The sequence below is a fragment of the Nelumbo lutea genome, chromosome 2 (genome assembly GCF_056320005.1).
Source record: "Nelumbo lutea isolate HS-2025 chromosome 2, American lotus-T2T, whole genome shotgun sequence".
In the NCBI taxonomy this organism is placed as follows: domain Eukaryota; kingdom Viridiplantae; phylum Streptophyta; class Magnoliopsida; order Proteales; family Nelumbonaceae; genus Nelumbo; species Nelumbo lutea.
In genome coordinates this window covers 40,048,251-40,067,111 of record NC_142685.1, presented here as the reverse complement: position 1 = coordinate 40,067,111, position 18,861 = coordinate 40,048,251, and the positions used below count along the sequence as shown (strand labels likewise).

The 18,861-nt window shown below is 34.0% G+C and overlaps 1 protein-coding gene across 1 annotated transcript in view; it reads right to left on the bottom strand.

The window, feature by feature from the left end:
* The window catches only part of LOC148870033 (uncharacterized), a 45,495-nt gene extending 39,659 nt beyond the window's left edge, over positions 1 to 5,836 (bottom strand). The window contains exons 1-4 of the mRNA XM_088973632.1: positions 5,543 to 5,836; positions 4,446 to 4,573; positions 3,994 to 4,065; positions 3,803 to 3,916 (exon numbers count right to left, since the gene is read on the bottom strand). Of these exons, the coding sequence (XP_088829758.1) occupies positions 3,803 to 3,916; positions 3,994 to 4,065; positions 4,446 to 4,573; positions 5,543 to 5,702 (474 nt within the window). The 5' untranslated portion in view covers positions 5,703 to 5,836. The remainder of the gene's footprint in view (positions 1 to 3,802; positions 3,917 to 3,993; positions 4,066 to 4,445; positions 4,574 to 5,542) is intronic.
* Positions 5,837 to 18,861: the final 13,025 nt, after the last annotated feature.

Here is an 18,861-nt window from a genome sequence, read left to right as displayed (position 1 = left end):
AAATCTAGTTTTGTCTTTTCCCCCTGGCCCACCTGCTTAAACTCACCATCTTCAGCATATTTTCCTAACCCTTTTTGGTCTTCTCGCTGAAAAGCAGGTGTAATTGATAGTTTGGGAATGACGCCACTTGTAACTGCATGGGCATAAGATTTGGCAGAAGGCCAGTTGCTACCTCGTTGAGCATGTTTCAGACTTTCCTCCTTCTGCAAAGCTTTTGAACTTCTCAAGTTATGTTCGCCCTTTTTTGTATAACCTTCTTTTCCTTGCAGGACCTCCAATCCTTTGCTGCCACGTAGGACTTCAACTTCAACCTTTGCATCTTCCTCCTTTCAAGCTTTCCTCCAAAGTTCAGCTTCCATGGAGGAAGCCAACCAGACCTCCATGAAAGCTTCTTCTACCTTCACATTCACTTTCCCGGGATTATCCTCGTGCTTGACTCCATTCAACAATACAGCTGCAGACCTGAGGTCAGCCCAGAATGCACCATCCAGTTTTGCTCCACACAACACTGCTATCACTTCTGCAACTCCATCCTTCCAAAGATGGAAAGGTAAACCCACGATACGCACTACCACCCCATTTAAAATCGAGGAATCCTTTGAGTTTGAAGAAGGAGACCACCTGAAGATATTAATCGATCCATAATCATCCTGTAGACATACAGCCTCTACTGCTACTTTATTTTCAAGTGGATCCAGCAAGGCTTTGCACGTATCAAAGGGTGTTAGGATATATTTTGTTCTTAGTTTCAAACATTTTGTCAAAGAACCAGCAATTTCCTTCCACCCTCTAGTTGGATTATCGATTTCAACAGCTTGCTTGTTCAATCCCCTCTTTCAGCTGTTACTAACAGAGCTGCGTTAGTTCCAGTTTGCACCAAGGTAGAGTCACGTTGCCTAGGGGATTCAAGATTGACTACTGTTCTTGAAATCTCCTCTTCTTTCTTATTTTCTGTACCTCTTTTCTTTTCTGCTTTCACTCGGGATGAAAATTCCTTCAGAGCCTTTGCTATATCAATCCACCCCTGACTCCTCCTTACCGGTTGTTTCCTTTCTTGTCAAAGAATTCTGAAAGAGAGATGAACGACCCTTTATGATTTCTTCTGCATTCCACCACATATCTTCTTCCCACCTTCGTGGTGAGCTCTTTCCAGCTTCTCTCCTTCCAGCTTGCACTTGCTTTTGCTACAAAGTCTGTGAACCATTCTACCACGTCCAATCCAACCAGCAGTACTAAAGCCTTTTTAGCTTCCTTGATTTTCAAACTAATCTGTCCTCTGATTTTTAGTTCCTCCATCAGAAATCTTTTCGCCTCCACCGATTGGCATCCACAAAATTCTCCATTGTAGTCCCCACTTTACTTGAGGAACCTCTAAACACACTACCAGTACCTGCTAGTCCTGAGTTCCCTCCATAACTATCCAGTAGATCTTGTCTGCCCCTGAAACATATTCAGCATCTAACAGATTTCCTATTTCCCTATTAAATCTAATTAAGAAATCCAACAGTAAGAACCATCTATCAGGAGATCCTAAGACATTTTTGTTTTTTTTTTTCACTTTTGAAATATACTCTTGTAAGAACAGCCCACCCTATTAATCTACTTAGGGCCAAAAGCTTTGAGATTTTGAGCAATAACTAAGATTCAGGGTTCTTATTCAACCTCAAAATGTGTATTGTGCAGTAAAGACTCCATGAACTGTTGGTAACACCATTAGCCATTTCCAACTCCTCTAATGGCCCCAAGATTGAGGTGGCTCCAAGAATAGGAGCAACAATCAGCAGAGAAGATACAACTCAAGCATCCCACAGTTTGATGATTTCTACACATAAAAAAGGGAAGAAAACAAAAAGGAGGAAGAAATATTGAACTCATTACATTGATAACAGCTTTGGACATAGTTTTGAAAGTGGACCATCTAATCCATAAATTAAAATATATATTTTGGTCCCTTTCTTCTGATATCAAAATCATTTGCTCTTGTGCAGTTGATTGAGGTTACTTTTGAGCTCTTGCAACATGTCATCAATTCATCTTGGCTGCTACAAGCTTTCATTTCTGGAGGAAGAATTTTATAAGATATCCCTCCATTACTTTAACAGATGTGTCTGGGAATAGGGGAAACCTACATTCCGGATAAGACTAGTTTTGGTGCAGATTCATTCCTTCTTTCAATCCTTCACATTTAAAGAGTCTCCACCAGTTTTGTTATTAATAATACTCTTAACATATTGGCTGCTATAAGCTTTCATTCCTAGAGGAAGAATTTTAAAAGATATTCTTCCTTTTCCACTTAATAGGTGTTTCTAGGAAGATGGGAAACCTAGTGTAGGGGCAGATTATTACATTCTTTCAGCCCTTCACCTTTAAAGAGTCTTTACTACAGATATGCAGTTTCATTTTCTTTCCTATTTTTTATTTATAGATAACTGTCAAAACTATTTATAACTTAAAAGAAATTTTTAGTACAATTGAGGGTTAGAAGGTCCTGGATATGAACTTGGGGCTTCTTTTAAATGGATTAGAAGAATCGCAAATGGGTTGGCCGATGCATGGGCAAATAAAGGGTTGCAATGTTTTAAAACGCGAAGGCATGACGCAAGGCATTCCACTACCTAGAGGCATGAGGCGTAGTTTAGAACGTAAGAGGCATAAGCCTCCTTAAGAGGAGGGGGGAAGAAGAGGAAGAAAAATATCATTTTTCTTTATTTTTTAATAAAAATCTTTTATATTAAGAAAAATGAAGATGAAAGAAAAAACAAATTGGGGATGCATTGAAAAGGGGGGACTGGGGGTCTGGGGGGCGAAGCCCCTGGCCCACTTTCTTTCTCCTTATCTTCCCTTCCCTTTCCGTTTCTTTTCTTTCTTTTTCTCTTTTTTTTCTTCTCTTTCTTTCTTTTCCTTCCCCTTCCCTTTCTTTTCCTTTCCCTTCCTTTACTTTTTTTTTCTTTTTTTCTTTATATTTTCTTTTTCTCTGTCTTTTTACATGAGGCACATGAGGCATAGGCCTCTAGCACGCCTCATGGAAAAAAAAAACGCATGAGGCATGCACCTCAGAGGTGTCAATGCCTCTGGCAAACGCCTTAGGGCATTTTGGGGGGGCCTCAGCGCATGTATGCCTCCCACACCTTTTAAAGCATTGAAGGGTTGCTAGAGGTCATTAATATTGGGTGGCTTTGTATGACAATTGGGGATTGGGCCATCTCTATGGAGCTGGTGGTTGTAATCCATCTTTAAGTTCATTAATTTAATAAAATTTTCTGTTAGTCATTTAAAAAAATAAAAAAACTTTTAGTGCAATTCTGAAGTATTGCCTTCCCAAGAGGTGGCTAATCTCATCTAACCACCTTCCCATCCCTTGCCTTGCCAAATCATCAGTAGACTGGCATACCCATTCCAGCTCCTGTATTATCTGATTCATTTCTCTTATGATATGTCTATATTTCAAGGGTCTCTCCTGATAATGCAGTTTTTCTATTAATAATACTTTAATATACTCCACATCCTAATGATCACATGCACTCATAAGTGAGGATTTCCCTCTTTGATCAAATAAAAATGTATATATTATCTATCAAATGGTAACTGATGCTCAATTAAAGTAGGTAATATTGCCCGAAAAAGTTAAAGCAGGTATATGACAAGCACGGCTTCATTAAGGGTCACTGCCAGAAGAGATAAAGAAAATAATGTATTAATATTATTCAATGGTGATGATAATAGAATCTTAAGCATGATAAACATGCAATGAATATACAACTTTGGAGGCATTATCAGCAATCAACCACAACTACTTGCTTACATTCTGTAGTTTGGCCTCCAATTCACGCATTTTCTTCTCAGCTTCACTTGATCGGGCTTCCAAAGCATCCTTTTTTGTATTCTGTGTTTCTACTTCTTTTTTAAGTTTATCAACCTGTGCAAAGAGTAAATTTAAAATAATTCCACCACTTCTTTAGAAGTATAAAATGTTTTTCTCCCATCATAGAGGACCTGTTTCTCAAGTTCGCCTGCCCTTGCATGAGCCTTTCCCACCTGCTCTTCAGCATCTGCAGTCCCTTTTCTCTACAAAACACAAGAATCAATTTGTTATAATTAAATGAAGTTGGAGATTTTCTCAATAGCCAGTCAAGAAAAAAAAATGATTGTCAACATTTGAAAAATATTCCTTTTATCTGTCTACATGGACCATGTAGTTCTAGTGGGGTGAAAACTTTGGGACTATTCACTATTAGATTAGAAATACCATGGTATTATTAAATTACAATGGACCTAATTCAAGACCTGATTTGTAATAAGTTCATATTTGTTTTGCTGAACAAACATTTAAGAAGGATGCTGCTAGGTACAAAGTTAACTTAGATGTTTTAGTTCAAGGTAATTGATCTTGTGGATAAATTCCTCTGCGTTTTGATAGCTATGTTCAGTTCAATTATAAACCTTACCTGGAGCGCATCTATTTCAATCTGTAATGATGCAATGCTATCTGATTTCTCTCTAATAGTCTTTCCCATCTGTGCAATGGTATCATCCTTGCCCTTCAACTCTAGGCTTTTTTCATCAATGCTAGACTCTTCAACAAAAAAGAAATAAAAGGTCATTATATTACATATTTATTTTATCAGATTATATACATACGATACACTCCACAGCACAAGATGTATCACTACTGCATTAAAACCCAAAACTAACAAAACAGACAAAAAGAAAATACTGAACCAAATGTAAGGGCATACTTTCTTTGAGTAGTAATATACTATAACTCAGCAGCAACGCTTATAATTCCATAAAAAAAAAAAAAAAAAAAAAAATCCTTTCTCCATTTGTGTAATGAACCATATCTTTAGAAACACTTTTTATGATACTATTTAAAAGCCAAAGCCAAAGCCAAATTTCCAATATATGATCATATAAACCCCTGGTAGGAATACAATTAGCAAACCTTTTATTAGGAATACAATTCCTGGGAAAAAAAAAAATCACTATTCAAACTTTTTTATTAGCAAACCTTTTATTAGGAATACAATTCCTGTAAATTGTTCATGATGACCGTTTTATGCAGAAAATAATGACATGATATTCAGGTACTTTGCGTTCCCAAAAAGAGGTCTAACACAAAAAGATATTAAAAGAAATGCCCTGTAAAGTGTTCATAGTTACCATTTTATGCATAAAGTAAAGAAATGAACTTCCAGGTACTTTGCTTGAGGTCTAACACAAAGAGATATGAAAATAAATGCATGTTCTTTTGCAACACATCCAAACAAACCTACATTCTCTTTCTCACTCTTGTAAGTTGCAATATAGAAGATCTTAACCATTCCAAATAAAACGAAGAAAAAAACCTCTAAAATTTGCATAAACGAACAAACACGTGTTGAAATCCAACAGAAGTTTTCAGAAATCTCCAAAACTCAAATACTAAAACGAACATCTAACCACCAAACTAAACCTAAAAGACTCCCGGCAAGGGAAAAAAAGGAAAAAGGAGAAAAGAAAACTTCAAATATCAAAAATCTGATAACGAACAATCAAAACTGACCTAGAACAGAGATCCTCGATTTAAGCTCCTTCAGTTCGGTCAGAGACGAATCAGAGGCTTCCGATACAACAACTTCATCATTGATTTCTGTCTCTGCCCCAATTCTCACAAAAATTAAGGCTAGAAAAATAGTCACAGTCAATAACTTGTAAGTCGCCATGAAAGCACCACCAGAGCTCTGAGACGAACGAAATTCCTCCCGTTGTTTCAGTTGCTGGTCATAGACCAAAAGTCCGTGTGTGAGCAGTGAAAGAACCAAAGCTGGGAGAGAAACAAGAAAATAGATATTTATGTGAAACTTCTTCAATGGACACGTGTTAGTTATATTACTACGAAGTCTGTCTTAGGCACTACAGGTGGAAGTTAGAAGATGAAATCGAAATAACATCAGCACCCCACATGCACATATCAGCGTGCATTTAGAACATCTCCGGAATTTATCTTTTGGAGATGTTCATAATATACGGTTGGGATGTGCGGTGGGGTGCCGTTGTGCATTAGATAAAATGGAGGTGGCAAAAATCTGCGATGTATATATTCACCGATTGGCACGTGTGTTATAAACAGGACCACAGCTTTTCCACGTGCTAATATTTAGGGAGAAACTTGGAGTAGTTGGACAAATTCTTAGGTCCCATCGAACCGTCCGTCAGATGGGACCTAAGACTTTTTGTTTGATGATCAATGTGCATATAGATTATTTTAGTCATTTTATTACAATACCCCTATAATTTAATAGATTTATTAAATTGTTTTACCAAAACATCGTAGAAAATGACAACTTTGGCCCTAACTAAATGGAATCAAATAAAAATCAAAATAAAAATATCAATTTTATTCCTAATAAGACAGGATAAATCGTTGTATTTACTTCTATTTGGTCAATTTTGTTATTTATTTAACTCTTAAACATTTTGAACTCATGATAATATTATTATTTTCATAAGGCAAAACAAATATTAAGATCGACTAAATAAATAAGTTGTAAATTATAAAGAGTATTTTAGTAAAATAAAAATTATAAAAAAAAATTTAAATAAATCCATGAAACTATAGAAGTGTGCTAGTAAATGAGAATTCATATCTCTGCCCCACAACACCCCACACCACATCTCCACCGTGTACTAGGAACATCTCTAAATAATAACACCATTGGTTTTGATACTATTATCAGGAGATGTTTTCAATACATAGTGAAGATGTAATGTGGGGAATTCACATATGTGCTCCACATTGTCCCACAGCACATCCCCATGGGAACATCTCTCAATAATAGTACCAGTCTCAATAATACCATCATCGGGAGATGTTTCTAATACACGACGGAGATGTGCTGTGGGACATAAATCTGAACTCCGTTGTGGGGTGGAGATATGAACTCGATAAACAACCCCCAATTGGATGCATCTACTTAATAAGAGTTTTCTGTGCCTCACAAGTGCCTAACACTACATCCCAGTCGTGTATCAGGAATATCTCTCATACTTGGTTGAGATGTATTGTGCGGCACTTGTGGGGCGCAGATGTAAATTCACTCAATGAAGCGTTCAATTTTGACGGTAGGAGGTGGACGATCAATGAAATTATGAAAGCGCTGCTCATTGATGATGGACGTTCACGGTTTGTGACGACCCAACTACTTTCATTGACACTAGTTATTTACGTTTACGCTGTATTTGGTTAAAATGTAAATAAAATTATAACAGTGCAAATGATTTGATTATAAACTTGCACTGCAAACAAACACGGCCTTGTTTACGCACGTGAATATTACCCATCCAAAGTCGAAGATTCTGGAGGTCATTACCGTTGGATATTTCAAGGCAAGGCTGATCCTACGGCTGGCATAATTCTATTTGGTCATACCTGAGATGCCATATTTTGACTTCAGTTCTACGGGATAGAGGAGCAGGATTTCATCTACTATGCAATAAAGATAAAAAAAAAAAAAAAATTCCGATCCAACGGAACTGGGTAGAATCTTGACTTATAAGGTGTTACATTGATGTGAACTAGTGGATCATTTCATTTGATTCCTCTACACTCTCCTTGTGTGGTCCCTATTAATGAATTATTTTAAGCTGCCTAGTGCCTTCTGGCTTCTGAGCAACCACGGGTGTCACGTGGTCTATCTAACGCCTTGATTCCTCTAACTCTAATTATATTACAAAATAACTTCAATTTATTAATTGGATGTTATAGGTGATTTCAGAGGATTGAATTGAACAATAGATGAAAGTCCAAAGGGATGTCGTATACTGTTGCTGTGTATCAACGGAACTGGCCTGGTAGATGATATGAGGGAAAGGTGAAGTGGTAGGTGGGCTATTTTTCGGTCAAGGCCCATTTCATTTTGTATACGGATCTACCGGTAATGCCGGCCAAGTCATGACTCATGATAAACAAGTCAACTCCATTGCTGTGTACTCCAATTTCATTTTGTCGTCTATCAATATGACACCACCAAACAAAGCTTCCAAAACCAGCGGTTAAAAAAAAAAAAAAAAGAAAATAGAGGAAAGCGGAAGCTAAGATGGAGTTGGGATCTCCTAGCTTTCAATACCCTACCAACTTGATGTGATATTGTACATCTCGCCATGATACCAGGGCCCATCATAAAAGTGGGAATTGTCATGTATGAGATGTCTGGTTTATGATGATGTTAGTAGGGTGTTGGAATGTATTTTCCTTTGATCAAATTGGTAAATAATTGTTTTTTCACATATGCAAGATCCACTCACAACAAAATCCAGGTTATTAGCTCGACTAGACTCCCTTTCACTTACCTTGGCATTCCAATTGGTAAAGGCAGATTATGCCCATCAGACTTTGATGATTTGGTGCAGAAAATTGTAGCTAAAATATCTATATGGAAGAGTAAAATGCTTTTAGTGGATGGTAAGCTTTGTTAATTTGACATGTTTTGAATAGTATACCTATCTATGTGATGTCGGCAATAGCGACTCTAAAGGAATTTTAGGGGCGAGCATCCGGTTTGTTCAGTTGAAAACCAAACCAAATAAATCGAAATTTTAAAAACCAAATTATAATAATGAAAACCGAACCAAAATCGAACTAGAGGAAACCGAAATAACTGAAATTGAAATTTTCAGTTCGGTTTTCGGTTATTTCAGTTAAAACCAAATTTCATAAAAAAATATATACTATATTTTCTATTATACATATCATAACATATAATATATATAAATATATATTATGAAATCAAACTTTATTTTATTATATATTAATATATATATATGTATTAGTGTGTATATATATTATATATTAATATATATATATATATATGTGTATATATATTATACATTAAATATAATATGTTATATATTATATTATATATTACATGCTATATATCAAAGTTTGGTTAATTCTGTTTTTTTGGTTAACCAAATTTCTAATTCTAAAAATTGAAATCAAAATATTTAAAAAAATAAAAAAAAAAAACTGAACCGAATTAACCAAAAACCAAAACAACCTAACCAAAAAACCAAAACCAAAATTTTTAGTTCGGTTTTTCGATTTTAACTAAATAATGCTCACCCTAAGGGAGTTATTAGGCAAACTAAATAGTTGATGAAAAGTTTCTTGTGGACCAAGGCTAATTCGATAGAGTGGCATCATTGGGTGGCCTAGGAGAAGATAGTTCGGCCTTGTGGGCTTCAAATTAAAAGTCTACATGTGGTGTGTTCTTTTTCATAACTCCTAATAGGAATTTTTTTTAAAAGCCAAGGTGCTAAGACATGAACATTTTTACAGAGCTAATTACCCATGTTACACCTCCCAAACTTGGAAATTAAATTTGGATTTAAAGGAGGATTTGGTTCAGCTTTCTAGGTGGATGGTGGGTAGAGGGATGATCAGTTTTTTGTTTGACAAGTGGTTAGAGTGTGGTCTGTTGTGTTTGATAAAGTCACTCAAGTGAAGGCGCTTAATCTTCAGTTACAAGTTTGTGATGTCCTAGATGAGGAGGGAATTTAGCACCTAGACCAGGTTCGAAATTTCTTAACGGAGGATGTTCTTAACATGATTCAAACTTCAGATGCTAGGATCTCTAATCGCCCAAATAAAACTATGTGGTTAGCTGAATTGAAGGGTGAATTCTCTCTACACTCGGCCTAGTCCTTCTACAACTCTAGTCATCAATCAGTGGATTGGCACAAGGTGGTCTAGAATGTTGTAGTCATAACAAATGTGAGCTTCTTTATCTGAAAAATTCAGGTCGGTGAGGTGGGTGTGGATGCTGATATAAGAGAACTAGGAATCCCCTTGGTGTCCAAATGTTTTTCTTGTTGACATCTATCAGTGGAGGATGTTAATCATGTGATGGTTTGTAGTTGTCTTGCTTGGAAAGTTTGGTCTTACTTCAATAGACTGATGGGGTTGCCTTTTAGGGGTGATGAAAGTACCAATGAGCTTCTTTTTCATTAGTTTGTAGAAGCCTCTAGATTTTGGAATCAATGGGCTTGTGGTGGGTCTGATAGCTTGTTTTGTTGGTTGGGAGATTTGGAAGGAAAGAAATGGACACTAGATGGAAAACAAGTTCCATTGTTCTCAAACTATCATTTGGGTGGTAGTGAGGTGGATCCATGAGGTTTTTCCCTTGCTGAATTTTGAGAATGGGGTGAACTTTAATCAACAGATTTCTTTGAGAGGATTGGGGTTAACGATCCAACCAATCAGTGGAAGAAGTATTAAGGTGGTTAATTTGAATTTCGCACCTGATGGTTATATGAAACTTAATGTTGATGGTGCATCTAGGGGTAATCCTGATCCTTGTGTGAGTGAGGTGGGCTAATTATAAATGGAGAGAACGATTTCGTTTGTGCCTTCTTCAACACCTATGGTAGTGAGACAAATTTGGTTGCAGAAGCTTCAGCCTTGCTAGATCGTTTGCGCCTTGTGATAACTTTGGGGTTAAATAGAATTATCATAGAGTTGAATTCTAAAAATTTGATTGATATTCTTAATGGAATTTGTACAACCCCTTGGAAGCTTTGGTATTGGTTTGTATCAGTTAAAGGGCTTAGGAGTAGGTTGGATTTCTTTTGTATACATATTTATAAAAAATTAATCATCCAATGGATGCTCTTACAAAACTCAATTGTCTATCTTCACAACAAATAGTTTATGATTCCTTTGATAGTCTTCCTTCACATGTACAAAAGTTAATTAATGTAGATGGTCTTGGTATTCTTTTTTTTTTTTTTGAGAATTCATTAATTTTAGGCTATCCGGACAATTTTCGTTATTTATGAGTTGGGTTTCCTTTGTGTATAGTTTCTCGAGGGGTAGGGCTTTTACGTCCCCCCTCCTAGGTCATTCTTTACATATTAATAAAATTTGCGATGGCCACCTCTTCACTGGGTGTAAATTTTGGGTGTAAAAAAAAAGGTGATTAGGAGAAATTTTGGTTCAAACGTTCCTAAAAATAAAAATTCCTAAGAAATTCAAATTTTTCTTGTGGAGAGTTATTAGGTGATTAATACTAATTAGGTTAAAAATGTATCAGATGGTGGGTATCATAGAAGATGACTTATGTCTCTTCTGTGGATCACAACAAGAAAATATAATGCAAATCTTTGTCTTTTGCCCCTTAATTCGATCAATTTTATTTGCAAGTCCTTGGACATTCTTGTTGGATGAGAACAGGTGCAAGGATATTTTGGAACTTTTATATTTATTTCAACAACAAATCCCTAATAAGGAAATGTGCTTGAGTATTATTTCTTGGTACTGGTATCCATAATGATAATTAGGGCACTTTTGGTTTGTGTTGTTTTGATGAGGAAAATTCTTTATTATGGCTAAAGGAGACAAATCCGATTTTTTGTAGGATGCTACTAAAGTTGAATTTAAAGCTATTGAGGTGACTTTGAATTTTGCTCTTCAAAATAGCTATAAAGAAATTATGATAATCTCAAATGCGCAGAACATTGTGTTGTTTGTGGATGAAAAGGAGGATGTTGTGAACTGGTCTTTTGCTAGCCATATAGATAAAATGAATTCTGTTAAAATTCTTTGTTTCTATGAAATTTTTATATAAGCCTAGAGCTATCACTAAACCAGCCCATTCTATCGCTCAAAAAGTTAAATCTTTGGATGGGAGTATTTTTGTTTGGTCGACCCCTCAGGGTTGGATGGACGTCAATGTTTGTTTTTAGTTTGTGGTATAGTATTTTATTTACTTATAAAAAAAACAAGTGTCATTTAATGTGATTGATTTAGGTCACTCATGTTGACTCTATGCTTCCCATGAAAAGAAAAGGAACAATAAAAGACATTAATAGAGGCAAAGTAATGTATTTTTCATATGAAATATATACCATATATAAACAATGTTTTAACAATTGATTTGTAGGTCGAATTGTTTTTGTCTTTGGGTCATGGATCACCAGTTCACCCATTTAAGTCAAACATGTCAAAATGTTCCATGTCATATCTCTCTATATAAATAAAATAATGATTCTATTATTAATATTTTTATTTTTATAAAGTTTCTAAAATAAATTTTATTTTTTATATAAATGTAGATTAATGGATTTGATAGATTCAATTTCTATTATATTCTCAAATATTTTGTAAACAACATTTTTATCTTTATAAATAATAAATACAATGTTATTTAATGCAAATTAAAATATTAATTAATAATTTATAAAAAAATTAAAACACATATAATGTGTAAATTTATAAGTTTTAAGTATTAAAATAATTATTTTACTATTAATATTTTTTATTTGTACAATTTGTTTTTCAATTAAAGATCATTTTTTGATATATATATATATATATATATATATATATGTGTGTGTGTGTGGTGTGTGTGTGTGTGAATTTGATAAATAATTTATTCCGTTGATTCATAAAATACTAATTTTAAATATTATTTTTTTATTTGTAGTTGGAGTTATCGAATATAGGTACATGTTAGATTGCATGTAGACAACAATGTTAATAAAAAGTTAAATTTATTTCAATTATTGCCATGAAGTAAAAGATGACTTAGTGGATAAAGATGGGTGCACTCTGGGCGATGCCGCATTGGATGACCTAGGTTCAAACAATGCTAGGTTGTATATTGAATCACTATGCACGTCCACTATCATATTCAAGTTCGGCCTCTAAAACTTTCCATTGGAAGTTTGATGAATCTCTCATGGATCAAAAATGTTTAAATTCAAACTTCTTTGAATCCCAAAGCATAAAACAAATTTTTAAGTGAAAACCATAACATGAAAAGGAAAGAGAAGAAAATAAGTGAGAAAGAAAGAAAAAAAGAGTTTCAAGAGAGATTTTGAGATAGAAATAGTGATATCTTTGTTGGGACCGATGGCCCTTCCCAGGAGGGGATGAATTGAGTTGGGCTTTTAAAAATTTGAATTTAAATGTAAATTATTTGACTCTCAACAAGTCAAGTTCAAAACCCTTCCCCTAAAATTGAAGCTAAGCATTATTGACAATAAGAATAAAGACATGCAAAATAGTAGGCTTAGTCAGTTTACTTTAGTAGTTGATCAAAATGTTACTCAATGATTAACACGATTTTTGAATAGAAGACCTGCAACTACAAAAACAAATAAGCAATATGATAATAGGATATGCACGGGCTAGCAATTTACATATACAAACAATAATAATAAGAACAACTAATAAGATGATAGCAACTAAAAATAAATAGAACAATCAAAAACTACAACATGCTATCTGGTTAATGGTTCTACAGTTAAACATTGAAAGTAAATTAACTATAGCAATTAAGAGGGTAGTCGAATGTAAATGAACAATAAAGTAAATGATAGTTGTATTCGGTGGTGTGTGCATAACTAGCAGAGAGAGAGAGAGAGGTCCAAGTGTCCAACCACTAATGGTTCTACAGTTAAACAAATAAATGTAAACATTGAAAATAAATTAACTATAGCAATTAAAAGGGTAGTCGAATGTAAATGAACAAAAAAGTAAATGACAGTTGTACTCGGTGGTGTGTGCCCAACTAGCAGATGGAGAGAGAGAGAGAGGTCCAAGTGTCCAACCACTAAAGGTAGTAGAGAGAATGGCCTACTACACAATGATAACTAAGAAGAGAACCAACTACCCGAGCAGTATCAACTTGATATTCAATTAGTTGTTAGCTACTACCAGAATATCAAGGACACATTTCATTAAAAAAAGTAAATACATTTGAATAATAAATGAACAATAAACAAAAGCAACTATAAATGTAAATGTAAAGTAGTTAGAATAAATGGATAGTAATGGGAAGATGTTAGTAAGCAATAAAAGACCCAAACTCAACTAGATTTATTGGATGCAAACCAACCCATTTACACCAACAAGACTTCATAGGTTCTTACAATACATGAACTGGTTGGGCTATCTGTTCAATGATATTTCTTTCTTTAGTATGAGAGCAGGTTTACAAGCAAGAAAATACTCTCAATAGGAAGATAGAAGAATACAAGCACAAACTAACTCAAAAGTTTCTTAGCTTTGCTCACCTCTAACACTATTGAAGGTAAATGATATTTTCAACAAAAATAACTTTATCTAATTCAAGTTTCCTCTCTCATAAATATAATTATATACACTTTGTATGAGGAAAGCACATGCTTTTCACAAGCCTTAATTCAATGTCTTGATTATGCTCCTTTATTTATATAAGATTTGAGAGCAAGTGACCATTTTCTATCAATTGAAGGGATTTTCTTTGTAACCATTGTAGTTTTAATACATTTTTCTTGGCATAGAGAAGCTTACTAAAGATTTGCTTGACACATAATTACACCATTAGTACTCCCAATGAGTTTGTTATCATCAAAACACTAGGGTTAACAATCTCTGTAATAACAAAAAAGAGAAATTTGAACTATAGTTGGTTTCTCACAAAAAAAACAAAAAAAAAAAAATCTAGCTCATTTAAGAATTTCAGCCCAAGCAACCTTGTGAACATTGCTTATGAGTAGTTTAAGTTTTATTTGGTTATTAGCCTTTATTAAGGCATTTGTTTGGGGTTATTTACATTATTTATTGCTTTATTTGTTGTTGTGGTTGAGCTAATAGAGGGTTTCTAACTGGTGATTATTAGTTGTGTTCTAAGATTGAATACCAGAAAGGTTGGATATCACATATAATCTTATCCAATGATTGTGAAAGGTTGGATAATGCCCATTTATCTATCTAGTGGTTGCAAGAGGTCTTGTTAGCACATAGAAGTCAAACTGTATAGTGGTAAGTTTGTCAGTGATACCCAAAAATATGTTGTCCAATGAGGTATATGCTATATCGAATCAGATTCGGATGGTGCAAATAGAATCTGATTAAAAATTGGACCGAAATTGGATGTACTCCTATCCAATCTGATAAAAGTTTGACTCTAATATATATATATTTATATTTATATAATATATTGTTTATAAATTAGTGTAATATATGATGATTCTCAAGAATATAAGGAAATTTGTTCCTCAAACCCCAAGCCCTAATACTACTGGACTAATTCCCCTCTCCCATTTGTAAAAGACCTAAGGTTTTTCATTTCTCATTTTATTCTTCCATTCTCTTCTTTGTCTCGGACTCTTAGTGGCTCTCTACGTTGGTGCATGTTGTGATGAACAAGACAATAAGCTATGCCATGACAGTGCCCATAGATCAAGCTCTCTTCCCACTTTCTCTTTTCTATATTCATTTCCCTTTTTCGATTTCTCATTCTCTATATTGGTTTAAGCTATAATGGTGAGGGAGAGAGATGGAGATGATAGATCCAAGTCATCTTGAAGAGTGAAGGCTTATCCACTCCAAGTCTCCCAAATGAACATTAGACCACTTACCACTAAAGAGTAAAGGCTTCTCTACTCTGGTTCTGCTAAATAAATGATAGACCGCCAGACTATCGTTATTTGTCATTGAACCTTTTGCTACTAAACCTTAGTTATGCTAGTTTAATCTTGTTAATTTTTCACCTAGACAAAATGACGAGTTTAATCTCATTTTCTTACTCGAATGCATTGATCATACATCTGATCAGATTTCAGATTGAAGTGGGGTACAACTAATTTCTTATTGATATGAACTCAGATTTAGATGAATCCAATCCGAGTTCAACCCAACTATAGGCCTAGGTGGTGTGCCTAAGGTGAGGACGTAAGTTGTGAATAGTTGGAACTTTGTAAATCTCGTAAGTCTTGTGTTAATTTACTATAGGACTTGTTTATATTGTATGTGCATCTTGTCTACAACACTCATCTATTCATTGTTGCATTCATCGTAGAGAAAGAGACTTTAGGGAAATCTATTAAGAACACAATTCACCCCTTCTTTGGGATATCGTCATCATGTTTTAATTGTACCAACTCATACTCTAGGTTTGCATTTGGCTTCTTATAATATATACTTTACTAATTGTATTGTAACTAAGATTATTCACCAATTGAGGTATATTTGTGAATGACAACACCATCTACACTGTAGTTCACGAACACATAACCACCACTATATATCACTAGTGGTATATTCAAAAAGTATCCACCATAGTGTATGTTGATAGTGAATATATTACTGGACATCTGGACAAAAAAACACAAAAATCATTATTAAAATCATATGCACATCATTAACCTAAGAGAGACAACATTCAAGTATAGTAAAATCCTTCCTCATTTATCAAGCATGCTATTAATTAGAGGTTTTGATTTCACATTAACTAAATTGTAACTTTATAGGAGAATAGGGTATGAACCTGGTCATTAATCGAATGCAAGTTCTAACATCCAAATCCAAGATAATCAGATTCGTAGTCAAATCAGGTATTGGACTTTCAGAGTCTATTGACAACCTTAGCAGGCAGGGCCCAAGCTAAGTAACCCTAAGCTTGACCTGAAAGTCATATACATGTATATTTAGATAACAAATTGTATATTAATATATAATTGAAATAATTGTATATTTTTATAATAGATTAAGATTAAATGAAAAATTTTTAATTGTAAAAACCATAGTTTTGTAATTAATATGGGCAAGCTTGTTCCTATCCCAAGCCCAAACAAATATTATTATGCTTGGGGTGTAGGTCGAGTTAAGCCAAGCAACCTTAAAAACAGTTAATACAGTATCAAAAATTGGCTTGAGATCTTTTATTTATTTATTTTTGTTCATTAGGCTACACAATGGGGTAGCCCATCCCCCATATCTCCTTTTGATTAAATATTAATAATTTTCATCTAAAAATAATTAAAAACCCTAGAATAATGCATATATGGTTGTACTTGGTTTGATTTAGTCTAATTATGAATGCCACATTGCTCTTAGGGTGTAACTTGTGGGGGGGGGGGGGTGGATCATGTTGAGGATCAACCAAAGCTCAACCTAAAGTCTTAAACCTTGAGCTCAAGCTTGGATTAATTTAATTATGACTACAACAAAATTTAATATATTTACTAATATTTACATAAAATTGTAAAATTCTAAGACACAATATGAAAACTAATTATAATTATCAAGTAATTAACTAATAAACAATTGAAGCTATAACACTCAAGTCTCCCTCTTTAGCTGGTAAGACATATTTCTCATATTGGTATCTTTTCCATGTTTTCATGCAGCAATCTTGCAATAATACATTTTTCATCAATCTTCGATTTTGTTCCCCCTTTTGTCATCAACAAAAGGGAAGGGGGTAAGGGGTAAATATAAATCGCATCATTTATCATTTATCAAACATATAATGAGAGAGGAGATTTTCTAAACGAGGTTGAAACAATTGGAATCATTCCAAGTTGGGATTATCTCAAAATGAATCTATGAACAATGAAGCATAGGAGAGAAGCATAAGTATCATATAAATCATATTGTCATTTGGTGAACATCATTCCACATATCATACCACAAAGAACATTCTCGTCAAAATAATAATACAAGATAATTAAGCTCAAATGAGAAACAATGCAAAGGGCAGATATCAAATACAAATTAGACCAATCAATCATTTATCTAAGGTTCATTTCACCTATTTTGTCAAGGAGGCAGTGCCTTGACCTTCTTGAGCATTCATATGTTTTGAACAATAATATGCTCTAGGGATTTAAATTTTGGAGCTCTCCCTTTCATAGATGTCTCTTTCAGTCCTCAACATCATTCTCTCTTTTTTTGAGCTCCAATAATTTTTGAACTAAATGATGCTCTAGGGGTTTAAAATTCTTAGGCTCCCCTTTTACAAATGCTTTTCTCAAATCATTGCATCATTTTCTCTCTCTCTCTCTCTCTCTCTCTCTCTCTCTCATTCTCATCAAAACACATATGTATAATAGCTTGCTAAGAAGATATATAATAGATCAATTGGATATAGGGATGCAAACATATCAGATCGGATCCGAATCAGGGTATATTCTAATTCGATAAGACATTGTTCATGTCAGATCCGATCCAGTCTGATCGGTCTTGATTTAAATTTGAATCCTACCAGTAAGTCAGATCTTCAATCCGATCCAACTTGTTTTCTTTAAAAATTAATAAATTATTAAAATAAAAATAAAAATATACTAATTTAAATAAAGTAAAAACAAAAATACAAGTGTTTTTTAAATTTATTTTCATCCTATATACATTTTTTTATAAAAAATAAATAATATAACAAAGTTATAAAAATATAATACAAAAATATATTTATAAATAACGCAATTTATATTTATAAATATGTAATATGTATCAAATAAGATAGGGGCTGATATGAATTTGATCCGATTTCTGATTGAATCATATTATCTGATCAAAAGATCCAAAAATAGGTGGTACGAATTTGACCAAATAGGATTGGATATTGGATAAGATTGGATTATGATCCAATCCATTTGCACCCCTAATTAGATAAATGCCCACATCATCTTTGCCAATTGAATATGGAAATATGTTAAGTTCTCATAGCTCAGTATAATTTGGAAATATGTTGGATTCTCAAGGAAATACAAATTTTTAGTTACCAATTTGAACAAATATTGATTGATTAGGAATAACAATGGGGTAGGTTCAAGACAAGGCTTTCTCATTCCCCATTGGGTCCAGGAAATCCTCACATTTTGCTCGCCTTGAGGCAACCCCCTAAAAATGCATAAAATTTAGGTGTAGGGGTGCAACTTGAGCAAGCCCAATTCGAAATTTTACTCAACCTAGGATTGGATTTTTTGTCCTCGGACTGGGCTCAGGCCCAAAAAGTCAGGTTTTTTTTATTTTTTGGGTTGAGCTCAAACCTAATCCTCAGGTAGCCCGAGCCTATATATATATATATATATGTAGATTATGCATACATATTTACA